Genomic DNA, 14,702 nt, shown 5'->3' with positions numbered 1-14,702 from the left:
CGCTAATAAGCGCGAATCCGTAATGCACTGCCATGCGAGTGTCCCTTCTCAAGGCCGAGCCCGAAAATGAGCCGCCTTAAATAAGGCCACCACGTGTAGTCCGCCCCACTAGGACGCTCAAGATGGCGCCCAAAAGCGTCACTACCCCTCCCAAGATGGCGGCCGAAATTCAACTAGATACTAAGCCCCCAGAACCGGACCCGCTAAAGCAGCGTGGGAGCAACAGTTTAAGTGCAGGTAAGAGGACAGCTACCCCCAGTTAAAAACAGGGAATAAAAAAATAAACATAACAGAGATACAAACAGGTAATTTTAAAAGCACAGCGCGCTTTCCACACAGCGCTAATAAGCGCGAATCCGTAATGCACTGCAAAGCGAGTGTCCCTTCTATGTGTCATATATTTTGTAAATGTCGGCTATCATGTCCACTCAGTATTGTTTAGGGAAGTGCCAAAGAAGGTGAGTTAGCATACCTGAGAGGCTGCAGTTGCGCCAACAACAATCATTTCTGTTGTGTTTCTGTTGTGTTTCTATTTAGCTACTTTGGCCAGGGAGTAATACCAGTAGTGCGTCAGTTTATGGAGGTTCTACTTCCCGGAAGTGCTACAGGCAGAGGGGTGGGTTCTGTGTAAAATGTCAGACCACTCTTTGGAACAAAAGGTGCACTCGCATTCCACCTTCCACCTCTTCTGGGCAAGAGATTTGTTAGAAGCCAAAGGGATGTTCAGGAAATTATAGATATCAGAAAGAAGGCCCTTATCATTGTGGCAGTGAGGAGGCAGTTCTCGAAAGGCACAATAGGTCTGTTGGCATGGAGACACACTTAAGGGGGCATCACCCAGTGTCAAAGGCAATGTAATGCTAGTACTCATTATCCAGCACTACGTAGTTGATTTTGATTTGGGGGAAGCCCATAAGGCCGCAGTGATCAAAGAAGTCCCCAATCCTTTTACAATTAGCATCTTGCCATGCGAGGAATGCCGTACTGTGCACGGCAGGGGGGTCTGGGTTCCCCATAATGGGTGTTTGTGGTGAGATGTGGGAGGAGAGTTTCTTGGCCAATTTAATCCTATCTATAACACATAAAATGGAAGGAGGGTCTGAGGGAAAACATTTTATGACCTGCAAGGACAAAATTCCCCCAAATATTACACTATCAACACAGACAAATCCTTGGGTCTAGACTTTACAAAACTGAACATGCCGAGTGACAGACTAGTGTCTCACACTGTTCCCTAGTGGGAGAAATCCCTTTCAGGACGAATACCCTCACCCACTGAAGGTGGCATGCTTCATCATCTGGGTATCTCCTCTTTGTGGGAAAACCTAGTCCCACCAAGGGCTACAACCTCTTCTCTGAGAAGAGAGAGCTCAGGGATGTTTTAAATGGACCTACCTTATGAAGGGCATAGATGAGAGATGCTCAAAGATAAATGATGAGGACACAGAGCAAAACAATAGAACTAGTGATGTGGTGAGGCTAAAACTGCCTTAATCAGGAATAAAAAGATTCTCTAATAGCTTGTTCCTCTTGACAAGATTAAAAAGACAGTGCAAGAAGCAGTATGGATATGAACTACTCTGTGTTAAAAACGAGGGGTCTACATGTTTCAGCCCTAGGTAATCCAAAGGGTATCTGGGCTTTCGTCAGGACCTTAAGAAGATTGCTGCTGCCTAGTGAAAAAGACTGTGCATAAGTAGTGGTAATATCAAATCAGTTATCCCATCAGTTTCAGTTTTCGGATATTACTGGTTGTGCCTATAAAAGTGAGACAAAAATAGAAGAAGGGGAAAAAAAAATAACTTTTATCAATCAGTCACACATGTTGTGTTTTAGATTAAGTAAGGAATGAGGAATATGTCATTTCCTTTGCAGTCTAATCGCACAATTATGCATATTATGTTAATTACTTTTTGCACTCACCCAAAGTTCTTGGACAAGTGGCCACACCTCAACCTGGCGACAGCTCAGGGTATCGGGCCCGCTCTCTAAAAGAAGGGGATGACGTTGTGTCAAACAATATGTTGACACTGCTCCATCTACAATTACGTGTTTCCAGGCTGGTGTGCTTATCCTTTCTATCTTTGTTAAGTCATGCAGAGAATGGCTATGAAAGCGCCCGGCAGGACCACTTGAGTGTCCCAGAGTAAAGTTATGGAAGTGCCTGGTAGGCCATTTGTGCTGAAGAATGTGTGGATGGCTTCCTTAACTTCTTTTAGAATTAAGATTTGGTCCCTGCTCCGCATAATGGCTCTGTGTGCGGGGATTGCACCTTTGAACTATACCACAGGCTCCACTGCAACCCCTTCTTGGCAATGTTCATGGCTCCACAGCTTCAGAGTCCTTCCACCATGGCAGCCACTATCAGTGGAGGGCAGTCCCATCCCCTGGAGACTTCACTGATATGCCCCCCTCTGTCATAAGAGGTCTGAGCGGTGGGGTGCCAGCCAGCTCTGCCCATTTGCTATTACAGGTGCCCTTACACAGAATCATGTTGGACACGGCCCCCTTTTTTTAGGTCTCGCCTAGCCAACGCAGCACATGCGCTGCTTCGCCTTGGCGAGACTCTATTGTTGTGGCTTTTGATAGCGAAGGGAGACAAATCATGTGCGCGCACGGACAAACAATGTGCTCTCGCATGGCGTCTCCTCTCCACGCTCACACGCTCCCACCGCGCGCTTCTTCTGCCGAGGCAGCACTTCCAGCACAATGCGTGCCTGCCGGGACAGGAGATGTGCACGCGCGTCTGCTTTGGCCGTGCTTGTTTTTCTTGTTTATATATTTTTTTGCCCTTTACTTCTTCTCTATAGTGACATCTTTCCAAAGCGTGAAGCAACACTAATGAATATAAATAGCATTAATGATACAGGGACATGATTGGTTTGTCTATAGTAAACGAGGTTTAAGCATAATAAATAAGGACATATATGAAACATTTTGTTTCTCCTTACCAGTTTATATTGACTCTACTGAATGAAATCAATTTAGGAACAGTTTAGAGGATATTAGTAAGAAAATAGCAGGTTATTTTAAAATTGATGTGTTACGAATAGCCATTATAAAATGTAAACATTCAAGAAAAAGCTTTTGGTGTAGTGATGTATCATGTAAACAGTTATTTGTCTGCCTCAGTGATCGTATCACGCAAACATAATTCTGTTATCGGAATTTGAATTATTTGGCAGTCAAAGCTGTATGCAGATTTTTAGTTGGTTAACAGCAAATTGCTTCGATCTTGAGGTTTGCACCATATTACACCGTATGATGAATTTCTGCATGGTGTATTTTCACTGTGGCATTTCAATGAATACAATTTTGTTAACGCCACATTCATTTATCACCAGCACAAATCTATTGACCTGATATAGCCCCAAATGCTGCAGCTCCTGAAGTGTTCCATGCCTTTACACCGAGGCACAGAGTAGCTGGACCTTGGCTTTATTTGCAGAGGATTTGGACCGCACTTCAAAACAAGTATTTACAATGCAATAGGTCTCGCATTGATGCTAATTTGAGCTATTGGCATGGCAAATAACAATGCCTTTTTTTTGTTTTCTTTTTTAAAAACATAAATAAAAGGCATTGTAATTTACAATGCCAATAGATTAAACTCGCGTAACTGCGAGACCTATTGCATTGCAAATGCTTGTCATTGTTTGTAGATACTATTTTAAATGTTACTAACACATTTCTATGGATATAATTGTCCTATTGTTATTCTGTGTATGCTACTTCTTCATGATCTTATTTACATCTAATTGAACAATGTATATTCATATAGTTAAATATAATGATGATCAATTAATTGATTGTTCTTGGTCATTTTCATAAGTTAATAAATTTGAATGCTTTACACAAGGTCTTTCTATTTTATTTAACTATAGATATCAGCACATCATAAATATCCACATATGGGGCACTCGTCTATAAAATCAAAATAAACTTAATTATGTTGCACTTACTGCAATGGTGTTAGTCCAGTGCTTCACAACTTCTTTGGAACGCTGATGCAAAGCTTCCTTTTCTCTTTTTTCCGCACAAATCCGATTTGCTTCTTTGTCCAAAGTGTTGAGGTTGTTTTGAATTCTTTCCCACTCTGCCTTTGGAAGCAGAGTCATCTGACGAACATCAATACCTTTTGGGAATAATGATGCTGGCTGCTCATTTTCCAGAGGCCGGCCAGCTGCAATGGAAACAATGGAATATTATTAACAATGCTGTTGATAGAGCAGCTCAACAGGAAGATCTTAGTAGTTTAATAAAATGTCTGCATTTTGGTAGGCTGCAATGTGTGACAACTCTTGACAGTCAACAAATTGAATGTCCAACCCATGATACCATTTGCATGAAGACAATTTGTCTACGGGAAACTGGGTTAGCCAAATTGCAATGTATTAAGTTTTATTCAGAGAAACATATTAAAGTGACATTATGACCTTCACTTACTGATAACAGCATGCATGACATCACGTATGGCAAATGTGTGACATCAGCTATGACATTAGTGAGCACAATATAATGACACAAAAACGCTGTGGTATGTTGAAAGGCATGACTTGCCAGCTAGCAAGATGGGCAAGCTCTGTCTGACCCGTCTTACATTCTGAGCTGAAAAAACAGGAATAGTATAGAAAGTGAGGTCAAAGGTATAGATTTAGGATTCTAAAGCATTGTGGACAGAGAGAGAGAGAGAGAAACACCGGATATGTAACAACAGTATGACAACCAAATGGTGAAAAAGTGCAGAACAAAACTAAGAGCATTTATACATTATATAATGGAATATATAGTAGCAGGTGAATTCCAACTACTATTGCATAATAACCTTTTGACTAAAGAAAATGACTTTCATGGTTACCAAGACAGTGAAAGGGTTCAGCCTTTATATGATGCAACAATGTCAGCCACTAACCAAAAGATTACGAGCTACAATTACAGTTTCAAATTTCCCTGATAAATACTGATACTACTCCTGCTCACCCTTCTTTTTCTCAAACTCTGACACCCCTCTAACTCTTACTATGGGTCAGGTATTCTCCGTCACTCTTCCTAGAATCCTTCTAACTCTTTTCTTCTGTTCCCTGTTTTAGCTACCATTGAATTTCACTGTATTTCATTTACCCATTCACTTCCTATTTAATTATCTTGACACATGTCCTCCTTCTGCAATCATTTGGACACCCTACTTGATCACTTCCTTCTGTCTGTTCTGCACTTTTTATTTTCAGGGACTTTAATCTTCACCTTCTGTCCGCACATGCTGACTCCATACCTTTCTATTCTGGACACCTATCATTAGTCCCAAAGTTCCACCACATCGTCACACACCTCCGGTTCCTCACATGTTCTAATCTTTTGTCTCCTTAATGATTACCTGTCTCAACTTTCCAACTCCTATCCTCCAACCACTCTCATCTTTCCTTCCCCTTTTCATTTGGAACCATGCAGATTTTGACAGCACCTTTCGGTCATTCACATCATCAATTTTCTGTTGCCATTCTACTAACCCCTCCCGTTAGCCTTTCCTACAAATGCATCAACCTCTCTGCTCCCACCATGCATCAGTAGGTAAGGCTGAGCAATGGTGGTCCGAAATTAGCCCTTCCTTACTTTCTTTCTGTAACTCCACTATGCTGTCCACCAAGCATTCTATTTACAAACACTTTTTACTTCCCTTTCCCCCATGTTCCTCCATGTTCACAACTCTACTTTCAACCATCTTTTTGAACTCTTGACTCGCTCACCTATTATCCTGCTCATTTTGTTCAGTGTCTGATTTCACCAACTTTTGCACTTTCAAGCTAAATTCTTTCTTTGCCTTTCTTTCTCTTTTTCCCTCCCACCTGTAACTCCAAACTCCTTTTCTTTCTTAAATCATCTATACCAACCACAGTTCCATCTGATATATATCACTCACCTTTTATTCCCAAACACTATCTTCTTCTCCTTCCCTTTCTTACAGCTCTGTCCAATATTTTCATCATTTCTGGACTTACCCTCACTCCTTCAGGCATGCGGTTATTCTACTTAAAAAACATCCTACCCTCCATTCTTCTGTGTCCTTTAATTTTCGACTCATGTCTTTACTTCCTTTTTCTCCCAAAACTCTTGTAATACACTGTACATCATAAACTGGGAACTTTCCTTTATTCCAACCCACGTTTCAAGCATTTATAGTCTGGTTTTCTTCCCATCCACTCTATTGAAATTGCCATTCTTACTGTCACTAACCACCTTCACTGAGCCCACTATATCAAGCTCTCCTCTTCTTAACCGGTCTACTGCTTTTGAGCCATAAGATCAACACATTCTACATACTACCTAGTCCTCTCTCTGCTTTGCCAGCATGGGTTTGTCATAGTTTTTCTCATATCTTTCTAATCATATTCATTCAGTCTCTTTGGGGAGCTCCTACCCTTCCTCCTTTCCACATCTTTACAGGCTACCAAAACAATTTCTCTTCAGCTTCCTCCTTTTCCCCCCATCTATACCTCTCCTCTTTCTTCCATTATTTAATAGTTTAATCTTTCATATCATTTCTATGTCAGTATCTCCCAGCTTTTCCACCTCAGAAGGGTCATTACGGGCTGGGTGGATAATCATTACCCAACTATTTCCCCCATTGTTCCTTGTCGCAAATTAAGGGCCTATCACCATGTCAATTGTTTATGTATTTCAAAAGTCTAATAACATGTTTTACAAAACATCTCCTAGCTTGTTATCTCCTTTTAATCTTTCACCTCTAACATTAAAACTCTGCCTCTTATCTATAAACTCTTGGATGTTCTTCCACCCACTGCACTTTCTCTGTCTTGCATCAGCTTCCCCCATTTCCTCCCACTGCTTTCCTCAATCTTCTTTGGTCCTTCATTTCACTCTCCTTTCTTTAACCCATCATATATGTCATTTGGTATACAAACTTAACCATGCATTTTTTACCACGCAATACCATTACAACGCTGGTATTACAACGCAAACCATTACAACGCATTGCGCTGGGGGGCGCTCTAGGATAGGGAATAAGTTTAATTTTCTATCCAACACCTTCCCTAGTGTCCACGGGGACTGGAGTTGGAATAGAAAATTATACTTACCACTATCCAGCACCTCTAAGCGCTATGCGTTGTAAAGGTATGCGTGGTAAAAACCGCGTTGTAAAGGTATGCGTGGTAAAAGTATGCGTTGTAACGTCATACATCCATGTCATTTGTGACTCCAACATCTTTCATTTAGCACACCTCTTGCCATTATTAATTTTACACCCTATGCGAAATTTTTATGTATCAAAACTCTAATTCTAACTCTTATCTTTAATCATCTCGCTACTGTTCCTCATTACACATTGCCATTCCTGCTCATGCTTATGAAGAAGAGTTTCTGTCTGAAACTCTTTCCTATTTAAAATCATTCTATCTTCTTACTTCTAAATTCTGAAACTCTCTTCTACTTTCCGTATGCTCTTCTCTGACTCATTTCTAAATTTCCTTAAAGACACCCCACTAAATTCTGTTCTTTTCCTCATACCTGACCCTCCGGCTACAATGATGCGTGATCACCAACAATTATCATTTGCAGCGCCATTCTAATTGAATGTCATTTGTTCAGCGCATACAAGTATTCAGTAAATAAATAAAATGAATAAAACATTTGACTTAATCGGTCATTCAGAAAAAAGCATTATACTCGAGTGGAAAGCAACCATGGTAATCAGGTTGCAGGAATATTTTCCACTGCAAAGCATCACATTTATGGAAATTACCAGATGGTGTTTCTGTAATATGATAATGTTCAGAAATGTTTCTGATGTTTCTGGCAGTCTTTTGTTGCCAACAAAGACATCTGGAATTGACTGGTGGAAGTATTGTTTCTGCCATTTATTTCCCTAATTCTGTTGCGAAAGCTTTCAAATATGTCCGTTATGGTCTATGGCTGCAAGTTTTAAACTGGAATTACCATAGCCACTATATTTTGAGAGCTGTTTCAAGTATGGGGGCCACACGTACTAATTATTGTGTGGAAAAACCTGGTCGCAACGTGCGACCAGAATGTGTGCAACCAGAAATAATTTAACTAACAGACCTACATACTAATAGGTTGATTTACACAATTTTGATTCGAGTGGGTTGCAATCATGAATAATAATGAGGTAGGTCGCAAAGTGAGATTCACTCCTGTGGAAGACATGGTGTTGGTGTCCCTAAAGTTATGGATTTTGAACTTTTTAGGTGAAAAGTACCACTTAGAAGTTCAATGCATCAAGCTGCGTGTAGCAGGTCGCGCAGGACCGGGTCAAAGTCAAAAGTTATGGCTGACCGCAATGGATTGGGCCTGGTGTCTGTTTACTGAGAAGGTAAAGTTCAGCGGAACAAGTCAGCCGGCGGTGTCAGAGGAGGGGGCGTTGTTACAGAGGAGCCACTAGACGGAGTCATGGTGAAGGTTTCTACCTACGAACTTTGTCACTTTTGTAGAAGTTGAAATTCTCCAGTGGGACAAAGCTGCAGGCTGTAGCCGATGGGGACTCCACAAGGATGAATACCTTCGGTGAGACGTCCAGCTGAACAGGATTTGCTGCTGTGGAGAAAAACATAGCAGGAGCTACCGGGGAGTCAGGGTGACAGGTAATGCCCCTTGGCCGTCTCGATGAGCAAGTAGGCCCCAGTCTTCTGTTGGTTCCCAGGTCACTTTTTGGTGAAAAATGTTTAATTTCCCAACTTTTAGGGTGACTCAGGTGCAGCACCTTCAGCATTACCACCAAGAGTCCAGAACTGGAGAGGCATCACTTGGGGTGGTCAGGTCTCATTCCTGCAATGGCCAGGTACGAGGTTTAAGGTCTCTGGAGCTTGCTATGTCCCAGTAGCTCACACAAAAGGCCAGCCAACTAGTTATTGGAGACACTCTGGTGGTTTTGCTTTCAAGCATTAAGGTAGGCCTGAAGCAGCAGGGCAGTCCTCTGGTGAGCAAGGCAAACCTCAAGCAGCAGTGCAGTCCTCTGGTAGCAGCAGGGCAATACTGTGAGGTGCAAGCCAGGCCTCAAGCAGCAGTGCAGTTAGATGGAGTCCAATGCAGTCTTTTTGATGTCCTCCACAAGTCTAGGGGTGTACTGAAGAGGTTGTTCAAGACATTCAATATTTATTCCTGGTGACATCCTGGTTACCCCATATCTATTTCTGGAAGTTTTTACCTTTCCTAGCCAAGACTCCAAGAAGTCTGGGATGGCAAACAACAAGTGGCAGGTGCCTTTGTGAGTGTGCTGGAGGGAGCCATTTGAAATGTAAGTTGGACATGTTTTACGTTTAACAAGTTCATTTGCATAGTTAATTAAAACCATTGCAATACAAATATCCAGCCAGTACAATAAAATCCATCAAATACAGCAATAAGACATCTACGAGCTATCATGCACATATGACTTGGGAATTTAGACGAGTATGGTCGGCAGTAAGGCCTCAGAATCAATCATCAGAAATCTGTGAAATACCACTTGGGAGGTTTGCGCAGCACAACAAGAGATCAACTCTCTGAACTGGACATATCTTGGGAATCATCTTTTAAAGATACCTAGGGATTCAAGTAACGGACGACCGGGACCGGTGGACAGCATTAAATCCAGACAAACTCTTAATAGACATACAAAAGTAGATTGGATTATTGAATATCCCTCCCCCTATCCATGATGGGCAGAATAGCCAAAGCAAAAATACTGCTGCTCCCCAGATGCTAACACTTAATTTAATGTAGCATGCTCCCAATCCCTCGTGACATACTCATGAAAGTCAAATTGGTACTGATTGGCCTGACATAGGAAAAAATGGAGCAGGGTTAAAATAGACACTGCAATGCACATATGAACAGAGCAGACTTCGGATCCCTGATCTGGTAGCATACTATCAGGCCTCGCTATTCCAATTCATGGCAGGCTGATATGGAGCAGATAATGGTATAGACAAGACCCGACCAAGCAGTTCAGGAATACAGTCAGAACTCATACAGGCAGAAAGAGAGGCACCCAAATGCGAGAAGTAAAGATTCTGAGTCAGTCACTGCGAGCCTGAGATATGTTTTGCGCACGCAGGGGTTGTCCCTAGGCATATTCTCGAGCAGCACGGCTATGGTACCTCTCTGGGTTTCAGTGTTTAGACAGAGACCTGAATATGAACATTTGGAAACTGGAAGGCAGCACTAACAAGAGTGACTTGTATGTTGACGGACGCATGCCCACATGGGACAAGGCACAAGGCTTCTTTCAGGTAGGAGTTAGACAATTTATCCATTATACGGCAATTCGCCAGATGGCCTAAAAAACATGGGGTGCTCAAGATGCTGTACCATGGGTCTCAGCAACACTGACACTGCTTATGCAGACGGATGGCGTACAGAGGTAATAACACGCCTAATTTTATGTTGATTATTAAGAACGGTTCTGTTTACGATTTGACAATTCTGAAATTGCACAACCCTGACAAGCAAACGCCTACTCTGTAACATGACCATCTACAGAAAAGGTGTGCCAGAGATAATAATGGAAAATGCAATAAATAAAAGTTAAAAAATAAAAGTGACAAATGCATCATGAAATGCCCAAGCTGGAGGGATGTGTCAATGCACATTTATTTCTCTGCGACAGAGCTAGAACACAGCAGATGTCAGTACCAGGGGCCATTGAGCCAAGTCCCCACTTTGCTATTTTCGATGGTATGGCTCTCGGTAAAATGTATTATTATCTTGCAAAATGACCAAGCAGAGTGGCAAGGCCAGCTTTCAAATGAATAAAACAAGTGATTTCTATGAATTATTTCTTAGTTATGCTTTGAATATTTGCACCAGTTTACAGCTGATCTTTTCAAAGTTTTTGATTTTAATGACTTAAGTCTCCCTGAACATGGCTTGTATACTGTAGGGGACAAAGGACATAATGTACTTCAAACCATCAAGGCTCCATGTGAAAATGTTATATATTTAATTTGGTTAGTAATTATATTTGTAATTTCACAACATCTAAAGATAATGTACATCCTTTACAGCCCTAGCCCCATACACGTCCCTTGTCCCCACACAGTGCATTTGACCTACCTCACAATGCCATGAAAATTATCTTATGGAAAACGCAGACAACACCAGAACTACACATGACCTAAACACCATAGAATGAGACAACAATAATCATCCATCAATGTATAATTTCAATACCTTGTCACAAAAAGATGTCCTCTACCTTATCATTGCAAGTCAGACCATCAGTATTACCTTCAAACCCAACACCGCAAAAAATCTTTAAAGATATGCTTCGCTCAACCTGTGCAGAGGAGGTAAACAGTTGCCTACTTAACAAGTCCCTAGAACTAGGTTCATTCCCAACTGAGCTGAAAATCTCCCACATTAGATCTCTTCTCAGAAAGAAAAACCTCGACCCATCGGACCCTGTAAACTACAAGGCCAATCAAATGGCCATTGTCAGGAAAATGTTTTGAGAGAGCAGTGTTATCTCAACTCTTTAACTTTACAGAACATTATGGCATAATGTCAGACCAACAGTCCAGTCGCAGACCAGGCAGAGGTGCAGAGTCAGCCATAAAATCCTTATGGGATGATCTAAATCTCACAGTAAACAAGAGCGGAGTAGTTGCCTTTTTTCTTCTGTCTGTATCATCTGCATTGGGCACTGTCACCACCACATGCAACTACAAAGACTCCACTTTCTCGAATGCGATTACTTATTATCGCACAAACAAACAAAATGTGGTCTACCTGCCACCTTTCGCATCACCTCCTCACATACACTACTGTAGCATTTCTCATATCCCCTCTATTATTCAATATCTACCTTAACACCCTTACAAAATTCAATTAAATCATACAGCCTCACCTTTTACAACTATGAAGATGACGACCACATCATTTTGAAAATTGATAGCCCTGAAGACCTCTACAATTTACAACTTGATGACTGCCTCCATGTCGTAAACACATGGATGAGCAATAACCATCTAAAGCTAAATATCACTAAGACAGACATTATGACCTACGGACAATGGTAAAAGTACCAGCCTACTGCTGTATGGCCTAAGGAACATGAAACCCCGCCAACAACATCAAGAGAAGTAAGAAACATAGACGTAACTATGGATTCAGACACATCCTTGATCCTGCATGTCAAAAACATCACAGAGTGCCTTCTACACAATGAAAATACTATGTCACATCCAGTGGCTGCGAGTAATTTTAGGACGGGCACACATGCACACATACACATATACACTCACAGGCATGCATTCACATGCGCACACACACAAACACACACAATGACATCCGTTCACAACACTCCTTACCAAACATTAATACATTCACACACCCACCAAACATTAATTTAAAACAAGCATTTGCAATGCAATAGGTCTCGCATTGTGAAAGTTTGAGCTATTGGTCTTGTAAATGACAATTTTTTTATTTATGTGTTGGTTTTGAAAATAGCTAAATTAATAGCTTTGTCATTTACAATGCCAATAGTTATAACTTTCGCAAATGTGACACCTATAGCATTTGTAATGCAACATATTTTGTATTTACGTGACTTAGATGTATTGATATTACAAATAACAACGGCTTTTAATTTTTTTAAATAATTAATACTTAACTAAAAGTGATTGTAATTTATAATGGCAATAGCTTAAACTTTTGTAAATAACTTTTGTGAAGATAATGTTCAGTGTATTTTATTGTGATGAAAATTTAAGAACAGAAGTGAAATATTAACATCTTTTTGTGACATTTGTAATGAAGCTTGAAACATTGAGAGAACATAATTGAACCAGTTGTTGTTGAATGGTTGCACAGACTGATGCTGTGATGGCGCGGAGTGATGTTGTGGTGGCGCTGAGTGATGCTGTGGGGGTGCTGAGTGGTGCTGTGGTGGTGCTGAGTGATGCTGTGGTGGTGCTGAGTGATGCTGTGGTGGTGCTGAGTGGTGCTGTGGTGGTGCTGAGTGGTGCTGTGGTTGTGCTGAGTGGTGCTGTGGTTGTGCTGAGTGGTGCTGTGGTGGTGCTGAGTGATGCTGTGGTGGTGCTGAATGATGCTGTGGTGGTGCTGAGTGATGCTGTGGTGGTGCTGAGTGGTGCTGTGGTGGTGCTGACTGATAATGTGGTGGTGCTGATTGATAATGTGGTGGTGCTGAGTGATGCTGGGGTAGCGCTGAGTGATGATATGGTGATGCTGAGTGGTGCTGGGGTGGCGCTGAGTGATGCAGTGGTGGTGCTGTGGTGGTGCTGTGGTGGTGCTGTGGTGGTGCTGAGTGGTGCTGAGTGGTGCTGTGGTGGTGCTGTGGTGGTGCTGTGGTGGTGCTGAGTGATGCTGTGGTGGCGCTGAGTGGTGCTGTGGTGGTGCTGAGTGGTGCTGTGGTGGTGCTGAGTGGTGCTGTGGTGGTGCTGAGTGATAATGTGGTGGTGCTGAGTGATAATGTGGTGGTGCTGAGTGGTGCTGTGGTGGTGCTGAGTGATAATGTGGTGGTGCTGAGTGATAATGGGGTGGTGCTGAGTGGTGCTGTGGTGGTGCTGAGTGGTGCTGTGGTGGTGCTGAGTGGTGCTGTGGTGGTGCTGAGTGATGCTGTGGTGGTGCTGAGTGATGCAGTGGTGGTGCTTAGTGGTGCTGAGTGATAATGTGGTGGTGCTGAGTGATGCTGTGGTGGTGCTGAGTGGTGCTGTGGTGGTGCTGCGTGGTGCTGTGGTGGTGCTGAGTGGTGCTGTGGTGGTGCTGAGTGATGCGTTGGTGGTGCTGAGTGGTGCTGTGGTGGTGCTGCGTGGTGCTGTGGTGGTGCTGAGTGGTGCTGTGGTGGTGCTGAGTGGTGCTGTGGTGGTGCTGAGTGGTGCTGTGGTGGTGCTGAGTTGTGCTGTGGTGGTGCTGGGTGATGCTGTGGTGGTGCTGAGTGATGCTGTGGTGGTGCTGAGTGATGCTGTGGTGGTGCTGAGTGATGCTGTGGTGGTGCTGAGTGGTGCTGTGGTGGTGCTGAGTGGTGCTGTGGTGGTGCTGAGTGATGCTGTGGTGGTGCGTGGTGGTGCTGAGTGATGCTGGGGTGGTGCTGAGTGGTGGTGTGGTGGTGCTGAGTGATGCTGTGCTGGTGCTGAGTGGTGCTGTGGTGGTGCTCAGTGATGCTGTGGTGGTGCTGAGGTGGTGCTGAGTGGTGCTGTGGTGGTGCTGAGTGATAATGTGGTGTTGCTGAGTGATAATGTGGTGGCGCTGAGTGGTGCTGTGGTGGTGCTGAGTGATGCTGTGGTGGTGCTGAGTGATGCTGTGGTGGTGCTGAGTGGTGATGTGGTGGTGCTGAGTGATACTGTGGTGGTGCTGAGTGATAATTGGTGGTGCTGAGTGGTGCTGTGGTGGTGCTGAGTGATACTGGGGTGGTGCTGAGTGATACTGGGGTGGTGCTAAGTGATGCTGGGGTGGTGCTGAGTGATGATGAGGGTGAGGGTGTGTGGGGTGTGAGGGGTGAGGGTGAGTGAGGGTTGTAAGGGTGAGTGAGGGAGGTGAGGCTGTGTGAGGGTGTGTGAGGGTGAGGGGGTGTGAGGGTGGGTGAGGTGAGGGGGTGTGTGAGGGTGAGGGTTGTGGGTGTGTGGGGTGTGAGGGTGAGGGGGTGTGAGGGTGAGGGTGTGTGAGGGTGTGAGGGAGGGTGAGGGGATGTGAGGGTGAGGGGGTGTGAGGGTGAGGATGAGGGG

General features: G+C 43.3%; 1 protein-coding gene across 1 annotated transcript in view; it reads right to left on the bottom strand.

Moving 5' to 3' along the window:
• The window catches only part of CFAP210 (cilia and flagella associated protein 210), a 212,544-nt gene that overhangs the window by 166,101 nt on the left and 31,741 nt on the right, over positions 1-14,702 (bottom strand). Inside the window, exon 2 of the mRNA XM_078681606.1 lies at positions 3,963-4,183. Within this exon, the coding sequence (XP_078537732.1) occupies positions 3,963-4,183 (221 nt within the window). The remainder of the gene's footprint in view (positions 1-3,962; positions 4,184-14,702) is intronic.

Source organism: Lissotriton helveticus, chromosome 3_1 (genome assembly GCF_964261635.1).
Source record: "Lissotriton helveticus chromosome 3_1, aLisHel1.1, whole genome shotgun sequence".
NCBI classification, from domain to species: Eukaryota; Metazoa; Chordata; class Amphibia; order Caudata; family Salamandridae; genus Lissotriton; species Lissotriton helveticus.
This window is presented reverse-complemented; position numbering and strand designations above follow the sequence as displayed.